At 42.4% G+C, this 27668-nt stretch overlaps 1 protein-coding gene and 1 pseudogene across 1 annotated transcript; one reads left to right on the top strand and one right to left on the bottom strand.

Annotated features, from left to right (window-relative positions):
* Positions 1–232: 232 nt before the first annotated feature.
* Positions 233–27646, bottom strand: MAL2 (mal, T cell differentiation protein 2). The gene is made up of 4 exons (XM_070392717.1): positions 27420–27646; positions 12839–13009; positions 4190–4345; positions 233–2564 (listed from the first exon to the last, which is right to left on the bottom strand). The coding sequence occupies exons 1-4, from the start codon at positions 27549–27551 to the stop codon at positions 2493–2495; spliced, it is 531 nt and encodes a 176-aa protein (XP_070248818.1). The 5' UTR covers positions 27552–27646; the 3' UTR covers positions 233–2492.
* On the top strand, positions 5612–7821 carry LOC138993418 (vesicle-fusing ATPase pseudogene; annotated as a pseudogene).
* Positions 27647–27668: the final 22 nt, after the last annotated feature.

The raw sequence follows: 27668 nt of genomic DNA on the forward strand, positions 1-27668 counted from the left end.
ACAGAGTTGCCATGATGGGGATTAAATGAGCTAATATTAGAAAAAGATTGCTTAGAACACTGCCAGGCATACATTAAGCATTATATAAATGCTTCTTAAATAAAATAGAGTACAAATAGAAACTTCCTTTATAATATTACTTCCACAGACATATACCTCTTTGACCTTTATTAAAGAAAAAAAGATTAACTGAATTTCAAAGTGAATTGAATAAAAAAATAGAAGACCAAAAGAGATTATCAAATGAATACTTTATTAGCATCATAACACTTATAAAATAAATTTCTTTTCATCATGGAGTTATCAGATTTTAAAACCAACCAGCACTTTCTCATTTTTAGAGCTAAGCTCTAGAAAGAAATTCTCAAATGCCATAATTTTTGTTCAAGTGCTTTGCCACACAACTCATAAATCTAGAGCACAATTAATCTGCAAATCTAAGTTTTCACAGTTAGATGAGTTTTAGTCTTGGTTCTTCATGATCGAGAAGCAATCCATTTACAAAGTGCCATCAAGCAGTTTCGTGAAATCATTTAAGTTAAAATGCCACCAAGCACAGACCTGTTATACTCTGGAAGATAAAATCTCACGACTAAACCTAGTAGACTAATTAAACAATTCAGACCAGAATGGATTATATATCCTTATGGCACATTTATGACTTAGTAATATACAATTCATAATACAGGTGTAGGTGTGTGGTATGGCGCTAGAAAAACCAAGGAAGTCAGATATTATAGAACAGATATAGCACGAGTATAAAGTCCTATGACTGATATCCTCTTGCCACATATTGAAACATGTCTTTTATCATTAGAAAAACATCACAAAAGGACTCTAATAAGATTCCTTCTTCTAGGGGATTAGGACACAGACAGTGTTTGATCATTGATCATGCTACTCATTCAGGATTGTTCTATGCTCCATGAAATCTAATAGCCCGATTTATCCATGGCACTCGTATGGGGTGATTCAGCCACAAAAAGCAAAGGGTTGAAAGTGCAGAACAATCACAAAGTCCTCTTTTCCCAGAGGTAGCCCTCTCTGGGCAAGAGATGAGTACCTTGTTTGAAGAGAGTGGGGGTGGGGGGGATTGGGGCCTGACTTCTCCCACTCCAGCCATTGGCACCTTTCCACAAGCAGAGGCTCTGCAGGTGGGCCATACCACTTTCCTGTGCATTTCCACCAGACACAGGTTTTATGACGGCTGTTGTTTTAAAACGGATTCTGTGTATCTGTCATCAACGCAGAAACAACACTGATCTCAGGGCTATTTTCAAAACATGTCAGTATCTACAACTTTAAGTTATAGTTAATCTACTCAGATTTAACTCAGAAAGTAATGTAAAACATATAAAAAGTTAACTCTTTGGAGAGCTCTATTTGGTAAAGCCTCACATGCCCACACACAAATATTTGTATATTCATGCACAGGGAAACCAGCTGTACTTTGAAGCATAAATAAATCCAAAGTAAGACACCGGCAGCTGGAAACCAACCCCAGTAGTGGTTAATGGTCTGTCTGGAGATCTCATTTTAAGGATGCCAGATGAGAGTTTTGCTCAGGTGTTAGGAGACCCTAAGTTTGATTAAGCAACTATTGTTCAGTTCATAAATTACTTTTTCCTATACTCAGGAAGCTACTTGAATTAGCTTGAGAAACTATTCACCCCTTCAAGGGTAAGTATTTGACCATTAACACAAAGGCAGTGTGATTACTGCATACGGAGACTAAAAGTATGTGGTTTCTCTAATTAGCTTAATACCTTTCGGGATCAGTTCAATAACATACAGGACACATAACTAAGGTTTTACACCAGAGGTCAGTGAACTATAGCCTGCAGTCCACAGGCCTACTCCAGCCTGCTGTCTGCTTTTGTAAATAAAGTTTTATGGGAACATTCATTAATTTACATATTATCTATGGCTGCTTTCATGTAGCAACAACAGAGGATAGTAGTTGTAACAGAGACGATATGGGCCACAAAGCCTAAAATATTTACATTTTGTGCTAAGATCTAAAAAGAAATTCTCAAATGCCATAATTTTTGTTCAAATGCTTTGGGCCATGATAGAAAAAGGATGCCAACCTGTTTTACACTGAAAGATAGAGTTCAGTGGGAAGCCTATTTTAAATGTGTGTGTGGTTTTTTTTTTAGGTAGTTCTAGTTACCTATCGAAATTAATGTTCACATGACTTAGCAACTAAACAAAAGAGATACCCCTTTTTTTATAAACAATATCTTTAAAGACAAAATTTTTATATCCATAAAATATACAGAAATAGAAAAAGAGACTTATGTAAAATTAAGGGCCATTTCTCTGTTTAATATCATAATGAAATAAACCAAAACCATACTTAGAATCTCTCCACTTACTAAACACACAGCGTTTAGACTGTTGTTATATCTGAACAAAATGGCATCCAAACTGATCAGACGAATGAAGTAACAAATGATACTAACACACGGACAGTGCGCTTCTGAGGAGTGTCACGGTCGCCATCTTCGTAAGGCCAGACCCAAACTGCAACCATAACAAGCTGTTGTCATGAAGGCAAAGATCTAAGAAAAGGGAAATAACAATTCTCATCAGAGTTAGAACACTGACTTGAAGAAAACACTCGTTCTTACTTCCACACTTATGAAAGCTATTCCTATTCATCTCTTTTTTTTTTAATCCTCACCCGACAATATTTTTTTCCATTGATCTTTCCAAGAGAGAGTAGAGGGGTGGGGGAGGAGGGAGAGAAAGAAACATCGATTGGTTGCCTCCTGCATGCACCCCAACCAGGGCTTGGGATTGAGCCTGAAACCCAGATATGTGCCCTTGACCAGGAATTGAACCCCTGACCCTTCGGTCCATGGGCTGATGCTCTAACCACTGAGAACACAAGGTAGGGCCATATTCATCTCTCTCTTTTTGTTGATTTGTACAACTGTTTTATTACCTTACACCAGTGGTCAGCAAACTCATTAGTCAACAGAGCCAAATATCAACAGTACGATTGAAATTTCTTTTGAGAGCCAAATTTTTTAAACTTAACCTGTATAGGTAGGTACATTGTTATTAACTTAATTAGGGTACTCCTAAGGCTTAGAAAGAGCCACACTCAAGGGGCTAAAGAGCTACATGTGGCTCACGAGCCTTGGTTTGCCGACCAGGGGTCTAGTTCATTGTAGACCATGAACAAACTCTGGCGATCCTAACAGAAACTTGGGACAGTACGTCTTGGAATCATCAGTCCTCTACCCTTTGAAACCCTAACTCTAGACCTGTGCTGTCCAATAGCTCCTAGCTGCACATGGCTATTTAAACGTAAATTGTGTATCTGTCACCAAGTACAACCTCTTTGGTGTGTTTTATTATTTTTTAAATATAATTATTAAATTAATGAGTAGCAACCATAATAGATAGTGCATATATAGAACATTTCTATCATTTTAGAAAGTTTTACTGGACAGCATAGCTCCAGACATATTTTAAATGGCTATATGGGAAATTTGGACTGCTTATAATCAACCACTTGCTATACAGTCATTATCAAGAGATTTCAGGGAATCATTTAGATGCCTGTCACCTTAAAATGTCCATGTCGATACAAAATGATAAACTCATTTAAGTACATGAATTAAGAATGATAAAACAATTCAGAAAATTTCCCCACGGATGGCATTTCACCTGTATACCATCTATGTGATGGCTGGCATGTTTACCTCCCCACTCACCTGGACTTCCCTCACTGGCAGGAACTGTGCCTAATGCATCCCTGTCCCATCACCTGCCAGCAAATCACCTGCGTCGTGGTAGGCTCTCAGTGAATTCAAAATGAATTACAAATAGGTATTGCACACTGAAGAACAAATCTCCCTTACCAGGTCTGAAGTTACAAGAAGTAAAAGGCACAATAATTCTTTCTACAAAGTAGACTTTGTTGTGTAAAGCCAACCACTGCCACTGACTGCTCTAATCTTACACGAATGTCAACCTCTTTGTACTTCAGTTTCATCATCCACAACACCGGGGTAATAACAGTACTTTGCTTATAAGGTTATTGTATAGATAAACGGCTATTATATGTTTAATGCTAACAGATATTATTAAAAATACTATTGTTGCCTGAGGAGTTACTTGGAGACCTTGATAGTGGAAGGGAAGTGCGGGTAAGGTATAGCCATCAAACACTTACTGTAGCTGCTACGTTTATGTTATACTGGTTATTATTCAGGAGCGGCTGCACGGCCATGGTTGTATTGCAGTGCAGATCGTGCAGGGAGGTGGCTGCTGCTTCCAGTAAAAAGGCTCCGAAGTAGAAGACGAACACTGTAAAATGGTAAGCAAAATCCTGAAAGAGGAGGGAAAGGAGAGACGTCTACAATTAAAAATAATCATCTACATTTTTTCTGTTCCTTATTTCAATGGTGAAGTTTAGGTTCAGGAAGATTAGAACTTGAATCAGTCTTAAACTACATTAGCCATTTCTTTTGGCTGCTTTAGCAATGTCAAGCTATTAGAATCCAAATGAAAATCAACTGCCCCAATGGAACTGGCACAGTGGCAAACCTTCTGGCCTATTGAGTTTTATAATAAAGTATATAATTTTTGTTTATATTAGGGTGCCATAGAGATCAATTTTAATTAACATAACATAAAAGGGAATAACATATGCTGTCCTTAAAATGTAAGTAAAATGGCATTTAAGTTATAGCTACTATATAATAACTATATAAGATCTATTGCTGCAATATATTATAGTTATATACACATTTTATAATTAAGCATTTTATATTTTTTAGCAATTATTTTTATCTGTTAGATTGTCACACTATGCATTAAAAGATACAGAAGACCTGTGAAATCACAGAATTCAATAACATATCTCCCAAACTTCTAAAAAAAATAAAATCATATACTTCTATAAAAAGTATAAGAAATTTTCATATAAAACTCAACTGTTATTAAGCTATTGTTGGCATTAATGTAAAGCACAATTGTACTAAAATTCACATCATCTTACATGAATTAATACATCAACACATTGCTTTGTATTTTTGTTGAGTTCCCAACACCAGGTACTTTACATTCATTATCATTCATCCTTACAACCTCTATTATCTTCAGTTTATGCACAAGAAATTTCTTAATTTTTTTTTAGTTAAGCGACTGTCTCAAAGCCACACAAAGATGAACCTTGGGGAGGAGAACTCAAGCCCAGATAGGTCTGTCTGTTTCCAGAGTCCACTTTTTATTTTTTACATATTTTTATTTCACCATTTCTACCAACACTAGAAATCTTGGGAAAAAATTCTAGAGGCTATAAGTATTTCAGTTAATATGCTAAACAAATACTTCTAGAAAATTCTTTATCAAAAGGCACTCTTGCTTCTTTCATGAATGGTATATAGGCAACATTAAACCATTATCACAGGGGGAAACAATTATTTTTTTCAGCAATTAATGTCTAACAATTCTAGAATGTAGCAATTTAAAATTGTTACCGTCTGGTGACAACACTATGATATGCATGGCTCAAAAATTTTCTTGGCTGAGAGGGTTACAAGATATATTACAAAACCTATCAAAAGCGACCAGGTGGTCGTGTCTGCGAAGGTGGTGGGTCGGAGTATGCAAGCTGTGAGATGTCCTACAGATGAATTATCTTTAACCAACTGTGCAGTTGTGAATGAAAACCATTTCCAGTCTGGCCAGCATGTGATTGTGAGGACCTCTCCCAGCCACAGGTACATATTTACACTGAGGACCCATCCATCAGTGGTTCCAGGGAGCATTGCATTCAGCGTAACTCAGCAAAAATGGGCTGGACTTTATATTGGGCAAGAAATAGAAGTGTCCTTATATACGTTTGACAAGAGCAAACAATGTGTTGGCACAATGACCATCGAGATTGATTTCCTGCAGAAAAAAAGCATCGACTCCAATCCTTACGATACCGACAAGATGGCAGGAGAATTTATTCAACAGTTCAACAACCAGGCCTTCTCAGTGGGACAACAGCTTGTATTTAGCTTCAATGGAAAGCTTTTTAGCTTAGTAGTAAAGGATATTGAAGCCATGGATCCCAGCATCCTGAAGGGAGAGCAGGGGGCAGGTAAAAGACAAAAGATTGAACTAGGACTGGTTCCTGGAAATAGTCAAGTTGCATTTGAAAAAGCAGAAAATTCATCACTCAATCTTATTGGCGAAGCTAAAACCAAGGAAAATCGCCAGTCTATCATCAATCCTGACTGCAACTTTGAAAAAATGGGTATAGGAGGTCTGGACAAAGAATTTTCAGAAATTTTTCAACGAATGTTTTCTTCCCGAATGTTTCCTGCAGAGATTGTGGAACAGATGGGTTGCAAACATGTTAAAGGCATCCTGTTATATGGGCCCACAGGTTGTGGTAAGACTCTCTTGGCTTGACAGATTGGCAAGATGTTGAATGCAAGAGAGCCCAAAGTGGTCAATGGGCCAGAAATTCTTGGCAAAGATGTGAGAGAATCAGAAGCTAACATTCGTAAACTCTTTGCTGATGCTGAAGAGGAGCAAAGGAGGCTTGGTGCTAACAGTGGTTTGCATATCATCATCTTTGATGAAACTGATGCCATCTGCAAGCAGAGAGGGAGCATGGCTGGTAGCACAGGAGTCCATGACACTGTCGTCAACCAATTGCTGTCCAAAATTGACGGGGTAGAACAGCTGAACAACATCTTAGTCATTGGAATGACCAACAGACCAGATCTGATAGATGAAGCTCTCCTTCGACCTGGAAGACTGGAAGTTAAAATGGAAATAGGCTTACCAGATGAAAAAGGTCGACTACAAATCCTTCACATCCACACAGCAAGGATGAGAGGGCATCGGTTACTCTCTGCAGACATAGATATTAAAGAACTGGCAACAGAGACCAAGAATTTCAGCGGTGCTGAATTGGAGGGTCTGGTGCGAGCGGCACAATCCACTGCTATGAACAGACACATAAAGGCCACTACTAAAGTTGAAGTGGACATGGGAAAAGCAGAGAGCCTGCAGGTGACAAGGGAAGATTTCTTCGCTTCTTTGGAGAATGACATCAAACCAGCATTTGGCACAAATCAAGAGGATTATGCAAGTTATATTATGAATGGTATTATCAAATGGGGTGATCCAGTTACTCGAGTTCTACATGATGTAGAGCTGCTGGTCCAGCAGACAAAAAACAGTGACCGCACACCATTGGTTAGCGTCCTGTTGGAAGGCCCTCCTCACAGTGGGAAGACTGCGTTAGCTGCAAAGATTGCAGAGGAATCCAACTTCCCCTTCATCAAGATCTGTTCTCCTGATAAGACGATTGGCTTTTCTAAGACAGCCAAGTGTCAGGCCATGAAGAAGATCTTCAATGATGCATACAACTCCCAGCTCAGTTGTGTAGTTGTGGATGATATTGAGAGGCTGCTTGATTATGTCCCTGTTGGCCCTCGATTTTCTAATCTGGTATTACAGGCTCTTCTTGTGTTACTGAAAAAGGATCCTCCTCAGGGCCGCAAGCTTCTTATTATTGGGACCACTAGCCACAAAGATGTCCTTCAGCAGATGCTTAACGCTTTCAGCACCACCATCCACGTGCCCAACATTGCCACAGGGGAGCAGCTGTTGGAAGCTTTGGAGCTTTTGGGCAACTTCAATGATAAAGAACGTACCATAATTGCACAGCAAGTAAAAGATACAAAGGTCTTGATAGGAATCAAGAAGCTGCTAATGTTGATCGAGGTGTCTCTACAGATGGATCCTGAATACCGTGTGAGAAAATTCTTGGCTCTCTTAAGAGAAGAAGGAGCATAAGTATGTACATACAACACTTAAGACTGTCAACCAGACTTACCACTCTTTTAAATCCCAGTGCCTGTTCTACAAGTTGCTTGCTCTACAGTGCATATAATTTCAAATCTCAACCTTTCTTGGACAACTCTTTCCACTTATAAAATTCTTCACTGTGTTGTAGGTCTGAGAGACCAAGCAAGGAAACTGGTTGTTGTACCGTTGGTTTACTTTCCCTGTCCTGCTTTGCAAACCTCCTTGTCACAAGGCAGGAAAAACTCAATGGTACATATTTGTTGGAACCTGCTTATCAATGCATGGAGCTGGGACCATTTCCCTTTGTGACATGCTCATCTCATAGCAAGTGCATAGTGGAAAGTTTAAAAAAGCCTTCAAGCAGCTCTTAGTGATTTTGTGATGAATGACTTTTTGCAGACCCTCATCTGTTTTTTGTGTTTGAGGTATTTCTTTTTCAGTCGCTCCCTTGACTTTGAAAATGGACTATTTGCAAACACATAGTGACCAAGGTAAAGATGGCCTGGGATAGTCACTGGATTTACTCAAGACCCTAAATGCAGTGAATTGTTCCCTGCCTTCAACACGTGCTCACTCTGCATGCTCAGTGCAATAAAAGTCCCCTCCTTGTGCTTATCGAGATAGTCCACTATTTTGTGGAAGGTACAGACCTGCTTTAGAATGCTGTGCTTACCTTTCCCTGCAAGCTAAGATGATTCCTTCTTCCCCAGTCTTTAAGTGTGGGAGATATACTGTACTTGTGAACACTACTCATTTTAAGCCCCATACTGCCCCCTCCACCCAAAAGCTCTAAATAAATGTAATGATGTTGCAGGACAACGTTTGGCCTGTTAGTAGGAAGACTTTCTACAGGTAAACCAGGAACAGGGAGGGCTCACAGGGATTATTTTACAACTTCCCTGTGCATTTGGTTAAAGTTCTCCCAGAAAGCTGGTTGTTACCTTTGCCTGAAGAAATTGGGCAGGCTTTGGATTTCTAAGATGCTGTTCTCAATCATTTTCAGAGATGTTTCCAAGCTGCAATCAGGAGATCTTTCTTTCTTTCTTTTCTTTTCTTTTTTTGAGATCTTTCTTAATAGAAAGAGTATTGCTGTGTGGGCTATGACATCCCCTGAATGTAACTGATTTCCTCTGTGGTAAGAGATATGCTAATCATTACCACCTGGTAGGTGTTGTTAAAAACTTGTGAAAGATGTATGGAAAAAGCCTATACCCCTATAAAGAAAGGAGTCGTTAAAATAATTTACAAGCCTGTCAGCATTGATTAGGGTCCAACTCTAAATGGGTCAGTTTCTTAGTATAATACTAAAGGCTTATTAGCATCACCACTTTTCTTTTTTCCTTAGCTTAATGACTTAGAATGTATCCTTCCTTTATTTTAATTATCTGTACTGTCTAGCATCTAAATAGAACACTCTTCTCCAGAAAAAAAAATATCACATAGCTCTCTCCCCTCAGTCCTTTAACGTCCATTCCAATACACTTAATGGCTTTGTCTTATAACTGAGTTAGAAGGAATTTAAATAGGTCATCATATTTGGTGATGAGACCTATGGAGCATGCTACTCTCTCCCATTGCTGCTTAAAATGTGAGGACAAGCAATCAGAAGCCATCTGCAACCGCCCATGAAGCTCGCTGCCACCGTGGCACTTGGGTGTAACTCCGTCAACTGTCCCCATGGTACAAGGCAGATTATCTCCAGATCTTACTATCTGCATATTTTTGGTAGACTTGTATGTCATGTCTACTTTGTTTCAACTTTTCATTCCTAGCTTCTTTGTAGCTTTTCAAAAAGTGGACTGTATTGTGAAATTCTGTGATTCTTGGTAGCCAGTATCCTGGGTTCCATTATCTGTCTTAGCTCTTTCTTGTCTCTTTTCTCTTTCCATGAAGACAACATGCATTGTTCTTACTTATGTCTCTTATTCAGTGAGGTTCATGTCTTTTTGTTTTGTCCAAAACTATATTGAAAATATAAATATTATATTGTTTAATGCAAATAAAGGAATACAATAAATAGTATATATACTTGAAAAAAAAAAAGCGACCAGGTGGTCAAAAAGGCAGAGTATGTTGAAAATTTCAAAAGAGGAGGAAAAAAAAACTGAGCCATTTCTAAACATGGCGAGCATTTAAGTATGGAATAATCAGCTAAAAACAGACAAAACAAATCACAGGATAACCTTTGTAGGTTACTTATAGAACAGACTGGTAGGTAGGTCTTTCTAACTTCTTAGGAAACCTAATAAATTAAAAAGGGTATGAATGATTGTATTCAATACCAATGATAAGGCAATATGAACAAAAAGGAAAAGGGTGGTATGGACATATGTCTAATAAAATCAGGAGTGTTACTGGAAAATTATTTAAACATTCATGAGGAATGTGCTTTGACCAATTAGAATGCTGGGCCCTGCAGGATCCTGGAGACTCAGTGCTTTTCCAATAATTAACCCTTTAGTTGCTGGGCTGGTAGCAGGTCCAGGAAGTCCCAGAGGAGCAGTGGTCGGCAAACTCATTAGTCAACAGAGCCAAATACCAACAGTACTTCTTCAAAATAGACTCACCCAGGCCGAAAACCTACATCTGCGCATGAGCTCCGAAGTTTCAATCGCACTGTACGTGCGTGCCTGCACGTGGTATTTTGTGGAAGAGCCATACTCAAGGGACCAAAGAGCCGCATGTGGCTCACGAGCTGCGGTTTGCCGACCACGGGGCTAGGGTGATAAAGGTCACAACCATTGGGAAAAGGCAGTAGGTTGTGGCAATGACTGTATTAACTACTACTAAAGCAGTGGTAGGGCTATACTGGTACACACTGTCGAATATCATCCTTGAGCCTGATGCTACAATAGCCTGGTGGTGCTTACCAATATTAGGGACACTGATTCCTTCATACATATTATGGGAAAGCCAGGCATTTAGAAAGAGGAGATTAAGCATCTACCTGTAACTTAAATAGGGACCTTTGATCTTCATCCCTTGACCAATTACTAGAAATATTTTCTCATCATAAATGAGAAATCAAAGCAAAAAGGTCAGAGCACACTGCACCAGCAACCTAAGAAACTCAAGGACTCTTAAACATTTCTGGTGCAAGCCTCAGCGCGTCTGAGGAACGACAATGATTACTGATCTCTTCCTATGAACCAGACACAAAGCTGAGCACTTTATACTATAGTACATTAATTCCGTGATTCCTGCATAGCATCTGGTGAGGTACCATTTTATAGAGGAAGAAAATGAAATTTATAGAGGTTCACTACACACTTACCAAGTGAACCGAGTCTAATCCCGAAGCCTGTGTGTGACTCGCTGCTGCCACACGCCCCCCTTACCTTTACACTGACCCCTGCCACTTGGTTTTAGGCAGGCAGCCACGTTCACTAGACTTGGCTGTTGATAACACTTGGGATGACAGCGCTCATCATGCTCTACAAATAAGACGAGAACAAATTTCCTCTAACAGCTGTCCTAAAGCTGCTGAGTAAAATGCTGCTACACTCGAAAGGGGCACATACAACACCAGACTAAAGGCATGACTTACGCTTCTAAACACCTTTGTGGGATGGAAATCAAAGGTGGGTTCGTCATGAACTTTGTTAGAGCATGTCCACCACGGATTGAAATTCATGCTCCACTGGGCCATTCTGAGATATGAGAGAATGAATAACCACAAGTATAAAAGAGGCCCCCCCCCCCGCCCCCCCGCCACCCGTTACAAGAAAAAAGGGAAATGTTGATCCAATTTAATGGTGTCGTACTGTTAAAATTGTGCTGGTTGCAAATTCATTCCTTAAAACTTACCAATTCTTGACCTTTTAGCACAGGAATCGAAAATGCAGGTAATATTTCATTTTTTTGTGCTTTTGCTTTATCGCACTTCTCAGGTACCATGCTTTTTACAAATTGAAGATTGTGGCAACCCTGAGTTGAGTATTTTTGCACTATTTGGCACTGCATTTGTTCACTTCACGTCTCTGTGTCAGTTTGGTAATTCTCACAATGTTCCAAACTCTTTCATTATTATATTCGTTATGGAGAGAGAGAAAACATTGACTGGCTGCCTCCTGCACACTCCCTACCAGCTATCTAGCCTGCAACCGAGATATGTGTCCTGACTGAGAATTGAACCAGCAACCTTTCTGTGCCCTGGACGATGCCAACCAGCTGAGCCACATCCACCAGGGCAAGATCAGTGATTTTTGATGTTACTATTGTATTAGTTTTGGGGTGCCATCAACTGCACTCATATAAGATGGCAGACTTAATAAATGTTGTATGCTCTGCTCTGGCTGTACCTCACTCTCTCGCCCATCCTCTGGCCTCCTTTTTCCATGAGACACAAGAATATTAAAATTAGGCCAATTAAAAACCCTCGCATTTTTAATCAATAAAGTATTTTTTAAATTAAGGGCACATACATTTTTTATTAGCCATAATGCTATTGGCACACTAAGTAAACTACACTAAGTAGTGCAAAAATAACTTTTATATGCACTGGGAAACCACAAAATTTGTGTGACTGGCTTTGTTGCGATATTCATTTTATGGTGGTGGTCTGGACCCAAACCTGCAACATCTCTCAGCTATGCCTGTAAATACAAATCATCGCCCCCCTTTTTTTCTAAACATTCGGAGAGCAGACTATATAGCTACTTGTTTTCTGAAAAGAATATATATTTAATATCTGAAACAGAAATCAGTGGAAAATTTCAAGATATATGTCACAGAACCTGTCAAAAGCATCTGTTCAATAACTACAATCCAATTTATTTGTTGTGTGAACTGTAAGCAAAGGTCATCTAACTCATAAAGGAGCAACGGAAAGATTGCTCCGCTCTATCAGCACAGGGATCTCACAAGCTGGGCAAAGCAGGCGCTGCTGTCTGACCTTTTCTCTCCCACGAGCGGCAATAGACAGAACAGAGATCAGGCATTTTGGGACAGAATGAGACAGTTATGTTTCCCACATTTTCCTGAAAAAGACTTAAAAATCCCTTACCAGGAAATTCCAGTTGGCATCGATCTGAGTCACCATGCCGGAGAGGAACACCCCCAGGAAGAGGAGGGAAAGGGTAAAAGCCGTCACGGACACGAACATGACCCATCCTTGGAGCAGAGGTAGAGGAACATTGGAGGAAGCAACCAAAATCCAGACGAGTCCCCCGAACAGCTAATGGGTAAAAAGAAAAATGGCAGTAAGTTTGGGCAACAGAATAGAACGCGCGTGCATCACTCTTACCATGACCCTTGCTTCTCCCCAGGCCCCCGCACACACTCCCGCCTCCCCGCCCCATCTTCTTTTCTTTATCACGATGTGAGATGCCTTCTCCCCTCAGGTGCCAGCCCTGCGCTTTTACTCGCAAGCCCGATCCGACTGCACACCTGTTTCTGCACCTGCCTGCATGGACTCTCGCCTCAGCCCGTGAACAGGCCCCGTGTTCTTTCGCCAGCTAAACAGATTTCCTTTGACCTGCTGCCTCTCTAACTACTGCCCTCCTAAGTATTTTCCTTTTCAGTATTTTTACAAATTCATCTTTGTTTGGTCTCCACCTCTTTTTGGTGTTACTCTTCAAACCACTGGACAGTGAGTGGCTCTGCTCTTGCCACATCTCAGAGTTTTATCAGCAAAGATCAGCCATAACTTTTAATGGCCATGTTTCAACGCTTATCAGGAAATTGTTCATGTGAAATTATTGCCTATATCAGTGATGGCAAACCTATGACACGCGTGTCAGAGGTGACACGTGAACTCATTTTTTGGTTGATTTTTCTTTGTTAAATGGCATTTAAATATATAAAATAAATATCAAAAATATAAGTCTTTGTTTTACTATGGTTGTAAATATAAAAAAATTTCTATATGTGACACGGCACCAGAGTTAAGTTAGGGTTTTTCAAAATGCTGACATGCCGAGCTCAAAAGGTTCGCCATCACTGGCCTATATAGAGAGTAAAAGTTTCAGCTGTCATACATAATGGTAACCAATAAAATACACCATCACCTATTGATACTCTCCTATGTGCTGGGCATGGAAATAGGTACTTTAGATCAGTGGTCACCAACCGGTAGTCCGTGAGGTCCGAAAGGTTGGCGACAGCTGCTTTAGACAGTCACAGACCTAATTTAATACATACCTATTGCCCATCAGGTGCTGTGCCAGGTTCTAGGAATAAGCAAGCTACACTTGGTCTCCACCACCACAGAATTCATAGTCTCTTACAGCAAAGAGCCAATTAAGCAAGTGATTAAAATGCTACTGCATACACGTCAGAACTGGGCAAAATCTGAGCATTGTGGGTCCACATAATGAGGGCTCTAAATCCAGATTTGAAAAGTCAGAAAATACTCGCTGGAAGCAACAACCCAAAGAACAGGGCTTGGGGGAGACGGAAGGTGGGTGGAGAGAAGGCTGATGCAGGGCAGGAGGTGAGTCTTGAGAGGACCTGGTGGGAGCTGAGAGCGAGCCTGGGGAGCTGGAGACCCAGCTGATGGTCCTGCAGGTGACATGAGGGCGTGAACCTCACCCACAGGCAATGGGAGGCCACGAATCATCTTGAGCAGGAACTAGCATGACCAGATTCGCCTTTAGAAGTTTCTCTCTGGCTAGAGTGTGACACAGACTGGAGAGGAAGTGATGGAGCTAGAGACCACACAGGAGACTGTTATACCAACAGAGTATAAATCAGACTCAGGGCACTAATTAGAGAAAACTTTAAAAAGTAGACAGGATGCTTATTGGATCAGATATGAGCATGACAGGAAAAGATCAGACACGGGATACTCAGCTTTCTGACTTGGGCAACTAGGAGTGAGTGAGAGAACACAGGGGAGAAAGGGTTAGGGCAGTGATGGCGAACCTTTTGAGCTCGGCATGTCAGCATTTTGAAAAACCCTAACTTAACTCTGGTGCCGTGTCACATATAGAAATTTTTTGATATTTGCAACCATAGTAAAACAAAGACTTATATTTTTGATATTTATTTTATATATTTAAATGCCATTTAACAAAGAAAAATCAACCAAAAAAATAAGTTCGCATGTCACCTCTGACACACGTGTCATAGGTTCGCCATCACTGGGTTAGAGAGTGAAGACAGTGCGTTTCATGGATCTAACAGCGGCGGTCTCCTCCACACGACCACTAATAAAGCCATTATGGCTATGCATCCTTGGCAGGGCATGCCGGGCCCCTTAAGAATCTAACCTGTCTTTTTCATCCTTGTCTCTTGTCACTAAGCCTCTCACATTTTACACGATAGAAAAAACAAAACCCACAGTCCAAAGATAAAGCTCTTTCATGTCTGAGTGGCTGACCTACGCTGGCCAAGAATGTCACTCCCTCCCCCATGTGTATTTGAGAAACTCCCATTCACCGCTCATCCGGGATAGCTCATGATCCAAAAAGGCATTCGTTCCAGAGTCCCACCCATGCTCAGGAACCCCTGTCCTCTGGGCATGCTGGTAACTGTGAACGTGTTACATTGCTGAGAAACGCTGTAACTGAATGTCCTGGCTTCCAGTCCAGTCACATTATCAGACCTGCTTGGCAGCAGGCTGCCTCGTGTGTCTCCACATCCAAAGCCATTTATTAGTCTGCGGGATAATCCTTTCCTAACTGTCAGGCCTTGTGCTAGATTTGGAAACAAAAATCTAGGCTATATACTTGCCCTGAAGACACGGACAGGTCACCACTGGGAATCAACCCCACCCCCACCTGTCGCCTCCCACACCCACAGATGACATCACAGAAGCATGTGTACCTGGCAGGCACAAGGCTCTTACATATTTGGTCAGTGAACAAATAAATGCCTAGTGCCCATAGAAGAACAGTTGGAGTTCTAGATATTAAAAACCAACAATCATCTGTGTCTCGCTTCTTAAGTATCTAGACAATATCCCAATTGCACAAGTCACTGAAAGTTAAAAACACAGGCTTTAATTCAAGTTTCTAAATGAAGGCCCAGTTATATAATTCATTACTACTTTGAAAAACATTTTGAAAAGCATAATAACTTATCACTTGAGCAATGATAATTAAAGCACCAGCCTAATAAATTTCTAATTGTGGTGGTATATCTCAAGTCCTACTATCAAATCAAGCATGAACAACCAACCCTGACAGTTTTATGAAGTAAATCTAAGTCATGAATATGAATGCATATTAAAAAATTTAACCACAGCTTTATTAGTAAGCTATGAAAGATACAGTGATCCCGGTAAAAAATTTTCTACTCTTCGTACTGTTTAATAAATATTTGATGGTGATAAGATCTTCAAATCTTTTGTTTGTTTGTCTTCTCAGCCTTTTCTTCCTGGTAGCCTTTTCTTCCTCTTCCACTACAAATAACCCCTGTTATTTTAAATACTATTTAAGGAATAACATCATTATTAACTATCTATTAATTCAAAGTCATTTATTGAGAAGGTACAAGTACCAAGGTTAATAAAGAACAATGGGCCATTGTTTAATAGGGGCAGGCAGACTCAAACAGATAGGCATAATCATATGATATAGGAACTGTGATAAACTGACACCTCTGAAGAAGAGGGTATCTGATCCCTTGGAACTAAACATAATATTTCGTAAAACTGGACAGGACCTCAAACAGGGCAGCCTCAAATCTACTGTCAGGCACTACAGAAGGATATTCCAGAAAAAAAGAAGAAGAAGAAAAAAAAAAGGGCAAGGCTCTATCTACAGCAGCTCCAAACAAGGGAGAAATAGACACCAGTAAATCTGATTCAGAAGCAGATTGTGGAGCGAGCTATAAAAAGCGCTCCACACAGCGTGCTCCGGAGGCTGGAGAGGAATGTGCTGGGAGGACTCAGGGCGGCAGGCGGGAGGCAGGGTTCGAAGCAGCCTTTCCAGGCAGAGCAGGGCTTTGACAGGGGATGCTAATGTGACACAAGGATGAATTGTTCTTGTCATACTCAAAATTACAGCCCTTCCCACACCTCAAAGGCTTGGAAAGGAAGTGCAGTGCTTACGTGAAAAGAACAGATTTAGCTACCCATCTGTGGTGTGTGCACTCAGGGCAGGTAGGGAGGAAGGTATATGAATAAACATAGACAGCATCCTCGGTCAGAGATCCTGGGAAGTTGAGATTTAAGTCCTGCTCACCACAGTAGCTTGGGAAGGGGGAGGATGGGCCAGAGAACATAATTAAGCCTGCTCTGGAGATCCTGCCTGCCTCGCTGTAACACTATCATGCGGGCGTCACTAGGGCCTTGACACAATTATTTCTCCCCTTCCTCATGGTTTCCTTTCGCCAAAAGCTATCTTTGCTCCCAAGCTTCCCAACCTGGTTCCCCCTTAAAAAACTCTTTCAAGCCCTCGCTGGTTTTGCTCAGTGGGTAGAGCATCGGCCTGTGAACTGAAGGATCCCAGGTTCGGTTCCAGTCAAGGGCACATGCCCGGGCTGTGGGCTCGATCCCCAGCGGGGAGCATGCAGGAGGCCCCTTAAGGAAGCCCCTTAAGCCAATCCGTGATTCTCTCTCATCATTGATGTTTCTGTCTCTCTCTCCTTCTCCCTTCCTCTCTCTGAAATCAATAAAAATATATTTTAAAAAATAAATTATTTCAATGACATTACTAATGCACAACATATTCTCTTCATCTAATGCTGGGCATCGCCAAGCTCAAACCCACGGCCACTGTAGGTATCCTGTTCAGTAGACGTCACTCTGGAGGAGCCTTGTTTTCAGAGATGAACAGCAGAACACAAAAATGGTTCTGACCGGAGGGAGACCAGCTGATAAGTGTGGAGGCAACTGCAGGGAACACCCACTGCGAAGGGTGGGAGGCCACGTTGCCCATGCTGTTCTCATCGTGGATCCAGAACCACGTGCTGACTTCCTGTCTGCCACTGCCTTTCAATGCTCTTTGGTGTCCAAAATCGTCTGATTATGTATAACACTCCCAAAATGTATAACATTTTTCAAAACTTGTTTTGTCTGGCATAATGTTTTGACTTGTGTTGTGAAAGATCACCACGGCAAGTGATCATCCATTCTCTCACACCAAATGCATCACATTCTGAACTTTCTCAGAAACTAAGTTGGGGCCCATGACTCTGTGCCTCAAGCTCTAACTAAAAGACACCCCGACTTGCAGGTCATGCAAAGGCAAAGGTTTCCTAGAAGGAGCGTTCAGCCTTCCCTCCCCTGGCTGTTTCCCTAACCTCCCGAGCTCCCCTGTAGGTATACCTGGACACACCTTAAGTGCTCAATTACATTCTGAGTGCAGTTATTAAATTGCTACACATCCCTAAAAGAATGCTCTCCTTTGTGGCTTAGCATATACTTCTCACTTTAGTTTGGCACCTGCAGGCCATAAGGGTGAGACTTAGCTGCCACCTTCCCACAGGAAAACTGTGCAAGTACTCATCCACACATCACACTGACCTGAGCTCTCAGAGTTGGAGTTAAAATGTGTTACCACTAGAAATTCTGGACTGGTTAAAACACATGAGCCCCAGGGAAACTAAGGCATTGAGCAAACAGAGACTCTTGTAATTCTGGCTGGAAGGACTACAGACTTCACAACTTGTGTCCTATTTGGATGGCATTCTTATGTCTCCAAAGGATTCTCTTTGCAAATACCCCCTTTCCTTTCAAATGTAACTTATTTCCTAATAGCCTGCATTCATTCATTTATTGTTAATCCTCACCTCAGGACATTTTTTTCCATTGATTTTTCAGAGAGAATGGAAGGGAGAGGAAAAGACAGAGAGAGAAACATCAATGCTAGAGAGACACATCAATTAGTTGCCTCCCACACAGGTTCAGGAATCTAAGAGCCTGCAATCAATGTATATGCCCTTGACCGAATTCAAACCCATGACCCTTCAGTCTGCAGGCCAACACTCAACCACTCAGCAAAACGGGCTAAGGCTCTAATAGCCTGCTTTTAAACCTGCCCTCCGACATCTTAGCTAATAATTTTCAGACCAATTTGACACCTTCATCTTAGTATACTCTTATTATTCATCAAGTAAACAAGCCAATTCCGACTCTGACCTATTTTCAGTCAATGTTTGGAATGAGAACAGGGTAAGGTAAGTGAATGTGAAGGTATAAAGGACTGTTCAACTGCCCTGATGGTGAAATACTTCATTATTTAGAACGTTCTGTAAATAAATATAACCCTCTCTTTCCAATTCTCCTACTACTTACATATTGGGTAGTTCATCACTTTATAGCTGTAAAAATCAACAAACCAGCAAGCCTAGAGGGAAAAAAAAATATTATCTCCCAGTCTGGCTTATAGAGTTAGTTTGAGTAAGAGGGTGAAGCTAATGAGAATAACAAAAATATTAACTAGCATTTATGGAGCTCTTATGTTCCAAGCAATGTTGTGTTTTATTTGTACCAATCTAATCCTCACAAACACTGACAGATAATTACCATTCCCATTTTATAGATAAGTTAATTGGGGTAGGAAGCCATTAATAACTTGCCCTAACTTACACGGTTAATAAATGTTAGACCTGGGATTTGAACCTGGCAATTGGCTTCCAGAGCTTATGATCTCAATATTATGCTATTCTGCCTCCCTCAGATCTTAGCGTTCATCTAGAGCAGGGCTTTTGCCACAGATTGGCTTGGTGGGAGGGGGGAGAAGGTTGATTCCCTGAAATGATATCAAAATGGATAGATAAGTGCATAGTAATTTTTCTGAGGACACAATCCACAACTTTCATCAGAATCACAAAGGGATCTGTGGTGCCCTCCAAAGTTCAGAATACCTTATAGACTCAATAACCCCTCCTATTTTAATGGGTGCTCATTTATTGTATACCTATAATGAAACCACATGGTGAAGGAACTGGTTAATATGTTCGACAATTGATCCCCTAGTAAACAGAGGACCTACAATGAATTCCATTTAATACACAAATTGTATTTCAGAAGATTTTTTTTAATAAACTGGGAACATATCTTAGTCAACAGATAAGATACAATAGCTGACAGATATGTTTACAGGTAGCCCATGAAAGTAAATTCATTCACAATGTGACTGCAGTCAAGTGGTAATAGAACTAGAGAACACAGCTGCCTACCTATCTCTCCAAGTTCACCTGGTCCCTGCAATGCTCCTTTCCCTACCACCCTTTGTTTTGTTTTGTTTTTGTTTTTGTTTTTTTGGTTTTTTTTTTTGCATTCTGGCCTGTTTCTTATCCCCTGCACACAGAGTCCATTACACTGCTGATGCTGCCATCAACATTTTGCTGGATAATTAAATTCCATATATTCTAGAAAGATATGTCTTCCAGAAAGATTTCCGTGGCTGGATGCCATCCCTTGGTGCTGCCATGGTTACTGATGTGTGTATCCTCCAAGCTTACAACCCACTGGTTTGAAATCCTGGGCACACATGTGTGTTTCACTCACTGGATTGTGCGGCCAGAGTGGGTGACCTCACCTTAAGCATCTCGGAACCCAGGGCAGTGCTTTCTACAGAAGATGCTCCTTTGCACTCAACTTGAAATGAATGGGAACCAACCAGCGTGTGTAACGAGTGGTTCCAGAAGTAAACCCTCCAGAAGTGCAGGTGGGGATGGTAGGAACACACTGCTGTCTGAAGCCTTGCTCACCTCCTGGCACACGGTGGGTATTCGAAAATAGGCATGAATCTACTGAAGCAGAAACACGTACTTCTCAATTTTCAAGTTTTATCATTGGCAATGCCTATCTCCTGATACAAGATCTCAGAAGACCAGAGTGGAAAATTATGGAGTTGTCACCTTTTGCTAGTTGAACTCATGACACCTCCTTTTCAATCTTCTTCAGGCCCCAAATTTGTTCAGTTTACCTGTTCGGCTGCAATTGCCACTGGAACTTGTGCCTTACTATCCCCACCACCACCACCCCCAACCTCACCCCCTCCTGCACTCTTTCATTAATCCCCATCTGTTCTCCCACCATGCTTTCATCCAAACTGGTCCTGGACTAGCCCTAGTACAGTTCTGAATTAGAGGTACAAGTTAGCAGGGGTTTTTTTTTTTTTGTTTGTGTTAATCAGGGAAAGAAAAACAATGTAAGTCTTGGGAAGCAATGAGAAATCACATATATAGAAGAGGCCTAGGTATAAAACAGCCTAATGCAAAAGAGGTTTGCTTTTCAGATTTACATTTGAAGCTTTAGAAATATGTTTGAGGATGCTATAAAGAATTATACTTTCATCCTCCCCATGTGACCCAAACTTTCATTTTGGTTTCTCAAATACCTGATGCTCACCCTGTAATGGAAAGCACATACTACAGGGGAGAAATATGTTCTGGCTCCTTTTTGTTCTTATTTAAAAATTCCCTTGATTTTTAAAATCCTCTTTTCGTGTTTGTTGGTAACTAGTTATTGCCAAGGTTAAAAATGTTCATGCACGCCAGGGCCCTGATGTTGGCAAGAACTGTGCAAAGCATACCTCTTTCCTGCCTTTTTATCTCCCTCCTTTCTGAAAACTATTACACAAAAGTTAAGAATGTCATATATGGTGCCTATGAAAGGACATGGCCCTTTTCATATAAAATAGGACACAGGAAATCAGGTCAAACTACAAATTCCTGGAGAAGAATCAAGACAGCTGAAGAGTTGGACAGGACTGAAGAGGGCTGCCCTTCTCCACTCCAGCCAATTTCTCTAGAATATTTACACACCCTGTCCAGTTTGCCCAACAGAACAATCAAGGCGTGTCTGTTAAGTCCTGCAGGTGCTTGGTATTGGTACACCAGCCTGGTCCTTTATCATTCCAGTCTTTTCTATTCATCCGTATCAGTAAATAGATAAACCATGCCCATGGCGCCTACTACCAGCTACAACATTTCTATAGAGCTCTGCAGAACAAATCTCTTCTTTACCTTTTACTTGGGAGCTCAAGGTCAAGGTTTTCCACAACTTGGTTTAAAGTTTTCCATACTTCACATTTCTTACTGGGCTGCCAATCAGGGCCAATGACTGCTGAAAGTAATCCCTGGCAAGGCCATTGGTTTATTTCCGTATGAAGTTTTAAAGACTCTTCATAGGAATGAAGATGTGTTAACTCAGAGGCAAAGGGAAAGTCTTACCTATAGAATGAAACCCCTTTTATAGGGGACCATACCCAGGGCTAGCCCCTCTTCACTCCTGCAAACACACAATTTCCCTTTGCACCCAAAAATCTATTTCCTGGGCAAGAAAACTCTATGGATCTAAACACTCATGTGTTAGTCCAACTGAAGTCAAAGCTTTAGGTTGAAGAGAACCTGAAATCCCTCCCATAGATTTATCTGCATGACTACACATGTCTGCTCCGCAGCTCCTCCCTCCCATCATCCTTTCACTAACATTTGCTCCTCCTCACCCCCAATAATTCCTCTGAGTGACAGTTTACAGATTGGTGTAATATCACTTCAGCACATGTCAAACTTCACATACTTGCTACACCTCCTAAGCCTCAAATCTCTCTCTTCTCTGCTTCTTTCCATTGTCCTACTTCTGGGTCTCATCATCCCTCATCCAAATCACTGCAATCAGCCCCTTACCTGACCTCACAGCCTTCAATCTGTCCTCTAACCAAACTTCACCACAAAAAGATGTCTAAAATACAGGCTTGATCAGGTCTGCCCCTGTCCTTCAGCAGCTTCCCATCACGGACAGAATACCTTCTCTGCCTTGGCCTATCATTTCTCGGCAAATCAACAATGTGAACCTTATCTGCTCTTTTCCCTTCTTTTTCTGCCACCTTCCCATCAGTCATGTAAAAACAGACAGAAAACCCTAACCATTGCCAGAACCTTCATACCATGGCCTTTCTTACCTCTGGGGTTTGCTCATGCCTTCTTTCTCCCTGGAATTCTCTTTCCTGCTTTTTCTGTCTATGAAAGGTCTACACTTCATTTAAGGCTAAACTCAACTGGCACCATTCCATGAAAGCTGCCTCTGCTGTTGCCCCCAGTGGCCAGATGTTCTCTACCCTGTTTACCAATTGTGCTTTTCATAACCACTTTTATCACTTCAAACACAGCACTGTATTTCCTCCTTGACTTTATACTTCACTGTACAGGAATTTCTTTTCTGGGCAGGAGCTATGTTAATCATCCTATTCCCAGAGCATGAAATAAGGCCTGATGCATACCAGATCCTTAATTATTTGTTGGATAAATAAAAATGATTGTGGCATCCAAAAACACTACAGTTAGAAGCATGTGAATAAGAGTCCTAAAATATTTCCCATAAAGAGACACGTTAATGAATATCTCAGGAAATGTAGATGGTTCTCTAAACACGGAAACTGTAAAACACTGAATTCAATGACCTTTGTTCTTTTCATGTTTAACACTGTTATGTCTGATCTTTCTTGTACATTATACAAGGTAAGCTATTTGAGTACAGAGACCCGAAATATCTCGTTCAGTCTAATGTTACAGATGCTCTCATGTCATTTTCTTATAAAGAGACCAGCCAGGAAAATGTTTCGCTGTACCTCACTTCCCATGCTCACACCTTTCTTCCCTAAACGGTAGGTATTTCTGTACATATCCTCTTAACCAGGGTGTAAGCTCTTTGAGATGAGGAAGGCAGTATAAACACCTGTGCTCCTGGAAAAGTGCATTGCACACAGCAGTTAACCAATAAACGCCTGATGAGAAACACCTAATTCAGGAAACACGGAAAGATTTCAAAGTGATAACTTTTGAAGGTGGTGTTTTTGTTTTTCATTCTAACTAAAAGGCTTCACTTTGCAAAAGCAACTTAGTATCAAACACTTTATGGTAAGCATGCATTAGTCAATGTAGCTGAGTACAAAAATGAAAGGCTGACCACCCCATGCATGTGAGGTTGCAGTATTCTCTGCCCAGGAAGCTAGTACTATAAATTGCTTTACTCGGTGGTGTTATGCAGGCATTATTTTAATTTTATTTTATTGATTTTTAGAGAGAGGGGAAGGGAAAGAGAAACATGAACGCAAGAGAGAAAGAAACATCTATCAGCTGCCTCCTACATGCCCCCTACCAGGGATCAAACCTGCAACCTGGGCATGTGCCCTGACCAGAAATCAAACCGGCAACCTTTCAGTGCATGGGATGGCGCCCAGCCAACTGAGCCACACAGGCCAGGGCAGGTGGGCACTATTTGTATCTTCTGAAGTATCTCCCAACAGATGGCTTCCCCCTGAGAGATTGTGAATAGAGTGCAGTAAGGGAGATTGGGATTGAATTCTTCAAACAAAGTTACTGGTTAGTGTGAGAACTGAACTCCAAGATTGTGGTTTCATTAGCTTAGTGATGCTGTTTTCACATGTGACGTTTCAGAGAGCAATAGGACATAGAGAAATTACCACAGACAAATGAATTTGAAAAGAAGGTTAAAATTAAGAAGAGATGTGGCGACATCCAGAAACACCAAAAGAGGCTAAAATAATTGGTCCCCAGAAAGGAGATTACCTAGAGCAGTGGTCAGCACACTGCGGTTCTCGAGCCACATGCGGCTCTTTGGCCCCTTTAGTGTGGCTCTTCCTAAGCCTTAAGAGCACCCTAATTAAGTTAATAACAATGTACCTACCTATATAGTTTAAGTTTAAAAAATTTGGCTCTCAAAAGAAATTTCAATCGTTGTACTGTTGATATTTGGCTCTGTTGACTAGTGAGTTTGCCGACCACTGACCTAGAGCAGTGATTCTCAACCTTGGCTGTACATTAGAATCACCTGGGAGTCTTTTTAAAATCTTGATTTCTGGGCCTCATCCTCCAGAAATTGTTTCTTTGTTACTAATGTTGTGGCCCCACCCCATAAGAAAGAAACAGAATTTCCGGAGGATGAGGCCCAAAAATCAGGATTTTAAAAAGATTCCCAGGTGATTCTAATGTGCAGCCAAGGTTGAGAACCACTGCCCTAGAGTTTAGAGCTGCTCCTGGCAAATCTCACATTTAATTAATATGGTGAGGAATTTGTGAAGAGGAGCCTCCTCAGGTGGAGCCCCTGAAAGGAGTCAGAAAACAGAGGGAAATGAAGAAAGCAGGGACCAAGGTGCTTCAAAAGTGTTTATTTAGCTCCTACCTGTGCATCTCCTCAGGGTGGGCACTTGAGATAGAGGAGTACCCAGACGGGCTCCGTCCCTGCTCTCTGAAAGCATGTAAGCCAGTGTCTTCACATGGTGCGGGTGGATGAGCGTCAAGGAGCCAAAGTTTGGCTCCAGTGCAGTCTCTTGTTTCTCCAAAGTCCCTAGTTTCATTGGACTATTATGGGCCTTTTACTTTTGAGGGACGTGGGATGGGGAAGAGAGAGGTTGATAATTCAAGCCAAAGAGGTAATGGAGGCCTAAGATTTAAAACTATGAAGATGTTTGGCCATAGTGAAAGTAAACTGAAATGGCATTTGGAGGGGATTCTGTTCTAGCGAGATAAGGGTCCTAGATGTGTTTTGGGGGAAGAAGCCGGTGGAAATGAAGAGATTAGAGGAATGAACTGAATACTTCTGAGTCTGAGGTCCCTCCCAGGATGGAGAGTGGTAGAAATTCTAGCAGAGAGAACGCTCATCTGCAAGAGAGAGCTGACTTGTCCACAGGACCCCCATAAAGACCCCCTTCAGTGGTTGCCAGCTAGGACTGTACATCAGAACCTCTGGGAGCTTTTTAAAAAAACCTAGCGGACTGCGGGTGCTCCCCCACAGAGATTCTGATTTAATTAATCTGGGCTGGCAACAGTATTTTAGAAGCTGCCTGAGTAATTAAGTGCAACAAGAGTTGAGAATTAACCACTGGGCTAGATAAATAAAGAGATATGAGGGTAAGGGAAAGAAAATAGATGAACTTTCCCCACTCCTTTCTCCCTCCGCTCAGATTTAGGCAGTGCTTCTGCAAGTGTCACATATCCACAGGTGATTCTTGAGCTGGAATTCGATTTGATGGCACGTGATGAGGCTTCTTTGCATATATACACATATACAGTTCCTTATATGCATGTTTCTTTACATATATACATATACGTGTAAATACGTAACTATATATTTGAATAAATACTAGAAAAAAACATAACCAACATATCAAATTTGAGAATTCACATATATTATTGCTTAGGATGAGGCTAAGGCAGGCAATGAAGTTTAGAGCATGATGAACTTCTGTAAATTCTAGTACAGTGCAAGCGGCATATGGATAGGGCAAAAAGTCCTAAAAGAGGTATGCGGACAACTGAAGTTTGGGGAACATGGAATTAAAGTAGCCCAGAACCTACACATCCTTTCTCCCCAGATCTTCACTGTTCTCAACGGGTCTCCCTCCGCACAGCGGTGCAGTCGGCACCGCGCCAGCCACTGCCCACACTTCTCACATGGATGCCTGGGCCTCCCCCAAAGCATTTCGATGCTTCTGAACTGGGCTCAGACGCAAACCAGCCTCCCCTGGCCTCGCAGTCACGATCCGATTACTGATGTCACAGAACTCACACATCTCCTTTTCCTGATTCAAATCTGAGCTAAACTTAACTTAGCCACCTTCACATAATAGGGCAGAAAACCAATGCTCACAAGGTGTCCCAGCCCCAGGAGCACAAAAGGGAAACCGAAGCGACCCAAATCCAGGTTATGCAAACTCAAAAGGAGGGGGAGAGGGGGAGAGATAGGAAAAGCCCAAACCGAGCAAACAAAACTAGCCCGCAAGAGAGGCGCTGACATTTCACTCTATTTGTAGTTCTCTGGGCATGATGCAACTCTGGGTTGCCCAATTTATGTTCGCAAGATTTCCCCTGGTCCACGACAAGCTTCAAAAAGCTCCCAACTCCATAAAATTCCTTTAAACATGTTCCCGTCTCCAGCCCAGGAAGGCTGCACTACGAGCCAGGTGACCTCCCCTTCCCTTGGGCCCAGCAAAGTGTGCCGCGGAGGCTTGGGTTTGTACAGGTGAACCAGGAGGAAGAACGAAGGCGCAAAGGCAGGCAGAGAGGAGCCTGACAGCTCCGTGTGCGCCTTTCCCTCACAGCCTCACGCCCACTTGATTGGAAACTGCCCAGGGCACCTTCCGCGCTTCACTTTCCCCCTGCCCTGCCTCCTGAGCCCCGCTCCTCTCGCCACTGCCAAGGCCACTCCGAATGGCAAGCAGGGGATGTGCCCCGGTTTGCAGCCTTCCTCCTCTTTCTCCTGTTACCTCCAGCCCCGCTTTCCACGGCGTGGCAGCCTCCTGGTCAGCAGTCATCGCTACACCTTTGCACCACCCAACAAAATGGCAGGTTAGCAACAGGCAAGGCCGAGAGCGCCTGCTCTGGCTCTCGCCAAGCGCGGCCGCTGGCCAAGCCGCCCGGGGTCTCTGACGGCCAACCCCTCAAACGCAAACACCCTTCTCCTCTCCAAGTCCCCGAACCTCGGTCCCACCGGGCCACCTGCTCGCCCTCTCGGGGCCATTCCTAATCGCCGGCCGGCGCGCAGGTGCCCGCGTTAACAGGTGCCAGGCGGCGGGCCCGGGCCACAGCGCCGCCGGAGCCGTCAGGGACTCGGAAGGGCGCGCAGGAAAGGTCAGGGGCGCGCGCAGAGGAGGCAGCGCGGGGGCCAGGGATGCCGCGGCCGGTCCCCGCTCCCCAGGCGCCACCGGCGCAGAGGCTGCCCCACTTACAATCTCCAGGCAGACGAAGGCGCCCGAGTAGGTCCGCAGGATGTCCGGGCCAGCGGGCAGGGTGATCCGCGGCGCCGGGAAGGACACGGCGGGGTTCGGGGGCGGCACGCCAGGCACTCCGCCGGCCGACATGCTGCCGCTGCCGCTGCTGCGTCTCCGCGCGCCGCCGCTGCCGCCCTCCGCCCGCCTCCACTTCCCGGGCTCCCGCCGCCGCCGCCGCTCCGGTCGGCGTGGTCCGCGCGCCGCACG

Source organism: Myotis yumanensis, unplaced genomic scaffold, assembly GCF_028538775.1.
Source record: "Myotis yumanensis isolate MYYU_CA2020_CCGP unplaced genomic scaffold, mMyoYum1.0.hap1 SCAF_15, whole genome shotgun sequence".
NCBI classification, from domain to species: domain Eukaryota; kingdom Metazoa; phylum Chordata; class Mammalia; order Chiroptera; family Vespertilionidae; genus Myotis; species Myotis yumanensis.

Excerpts from the sequence above, each read along its gene's own strand:
- MAL2 (XM_070392717.1), bottom strand. The coding sequence starts at position 27,551 with ATGTCGGCCGGCGGAGTGCCTGGCGTGCCGCCCCCGAACCCCGCCGTG. Across the intron at positions 13,010-27,419 it reads CCTTCGTCTGCCTGGAGATT|CTGTTCGGGGGACTCGTCTG; the intron begins GTAAGTGGGGCA and ends TTTACCCATTAG. Across the intron at positions 2,565-4,189 it reads ACATAAACGTAGCAGCTACA|ATCTTTGCCTTCATGACAAC; the intron begins GTAAGTGTTTGA and ends CCCTTTTCTTAG.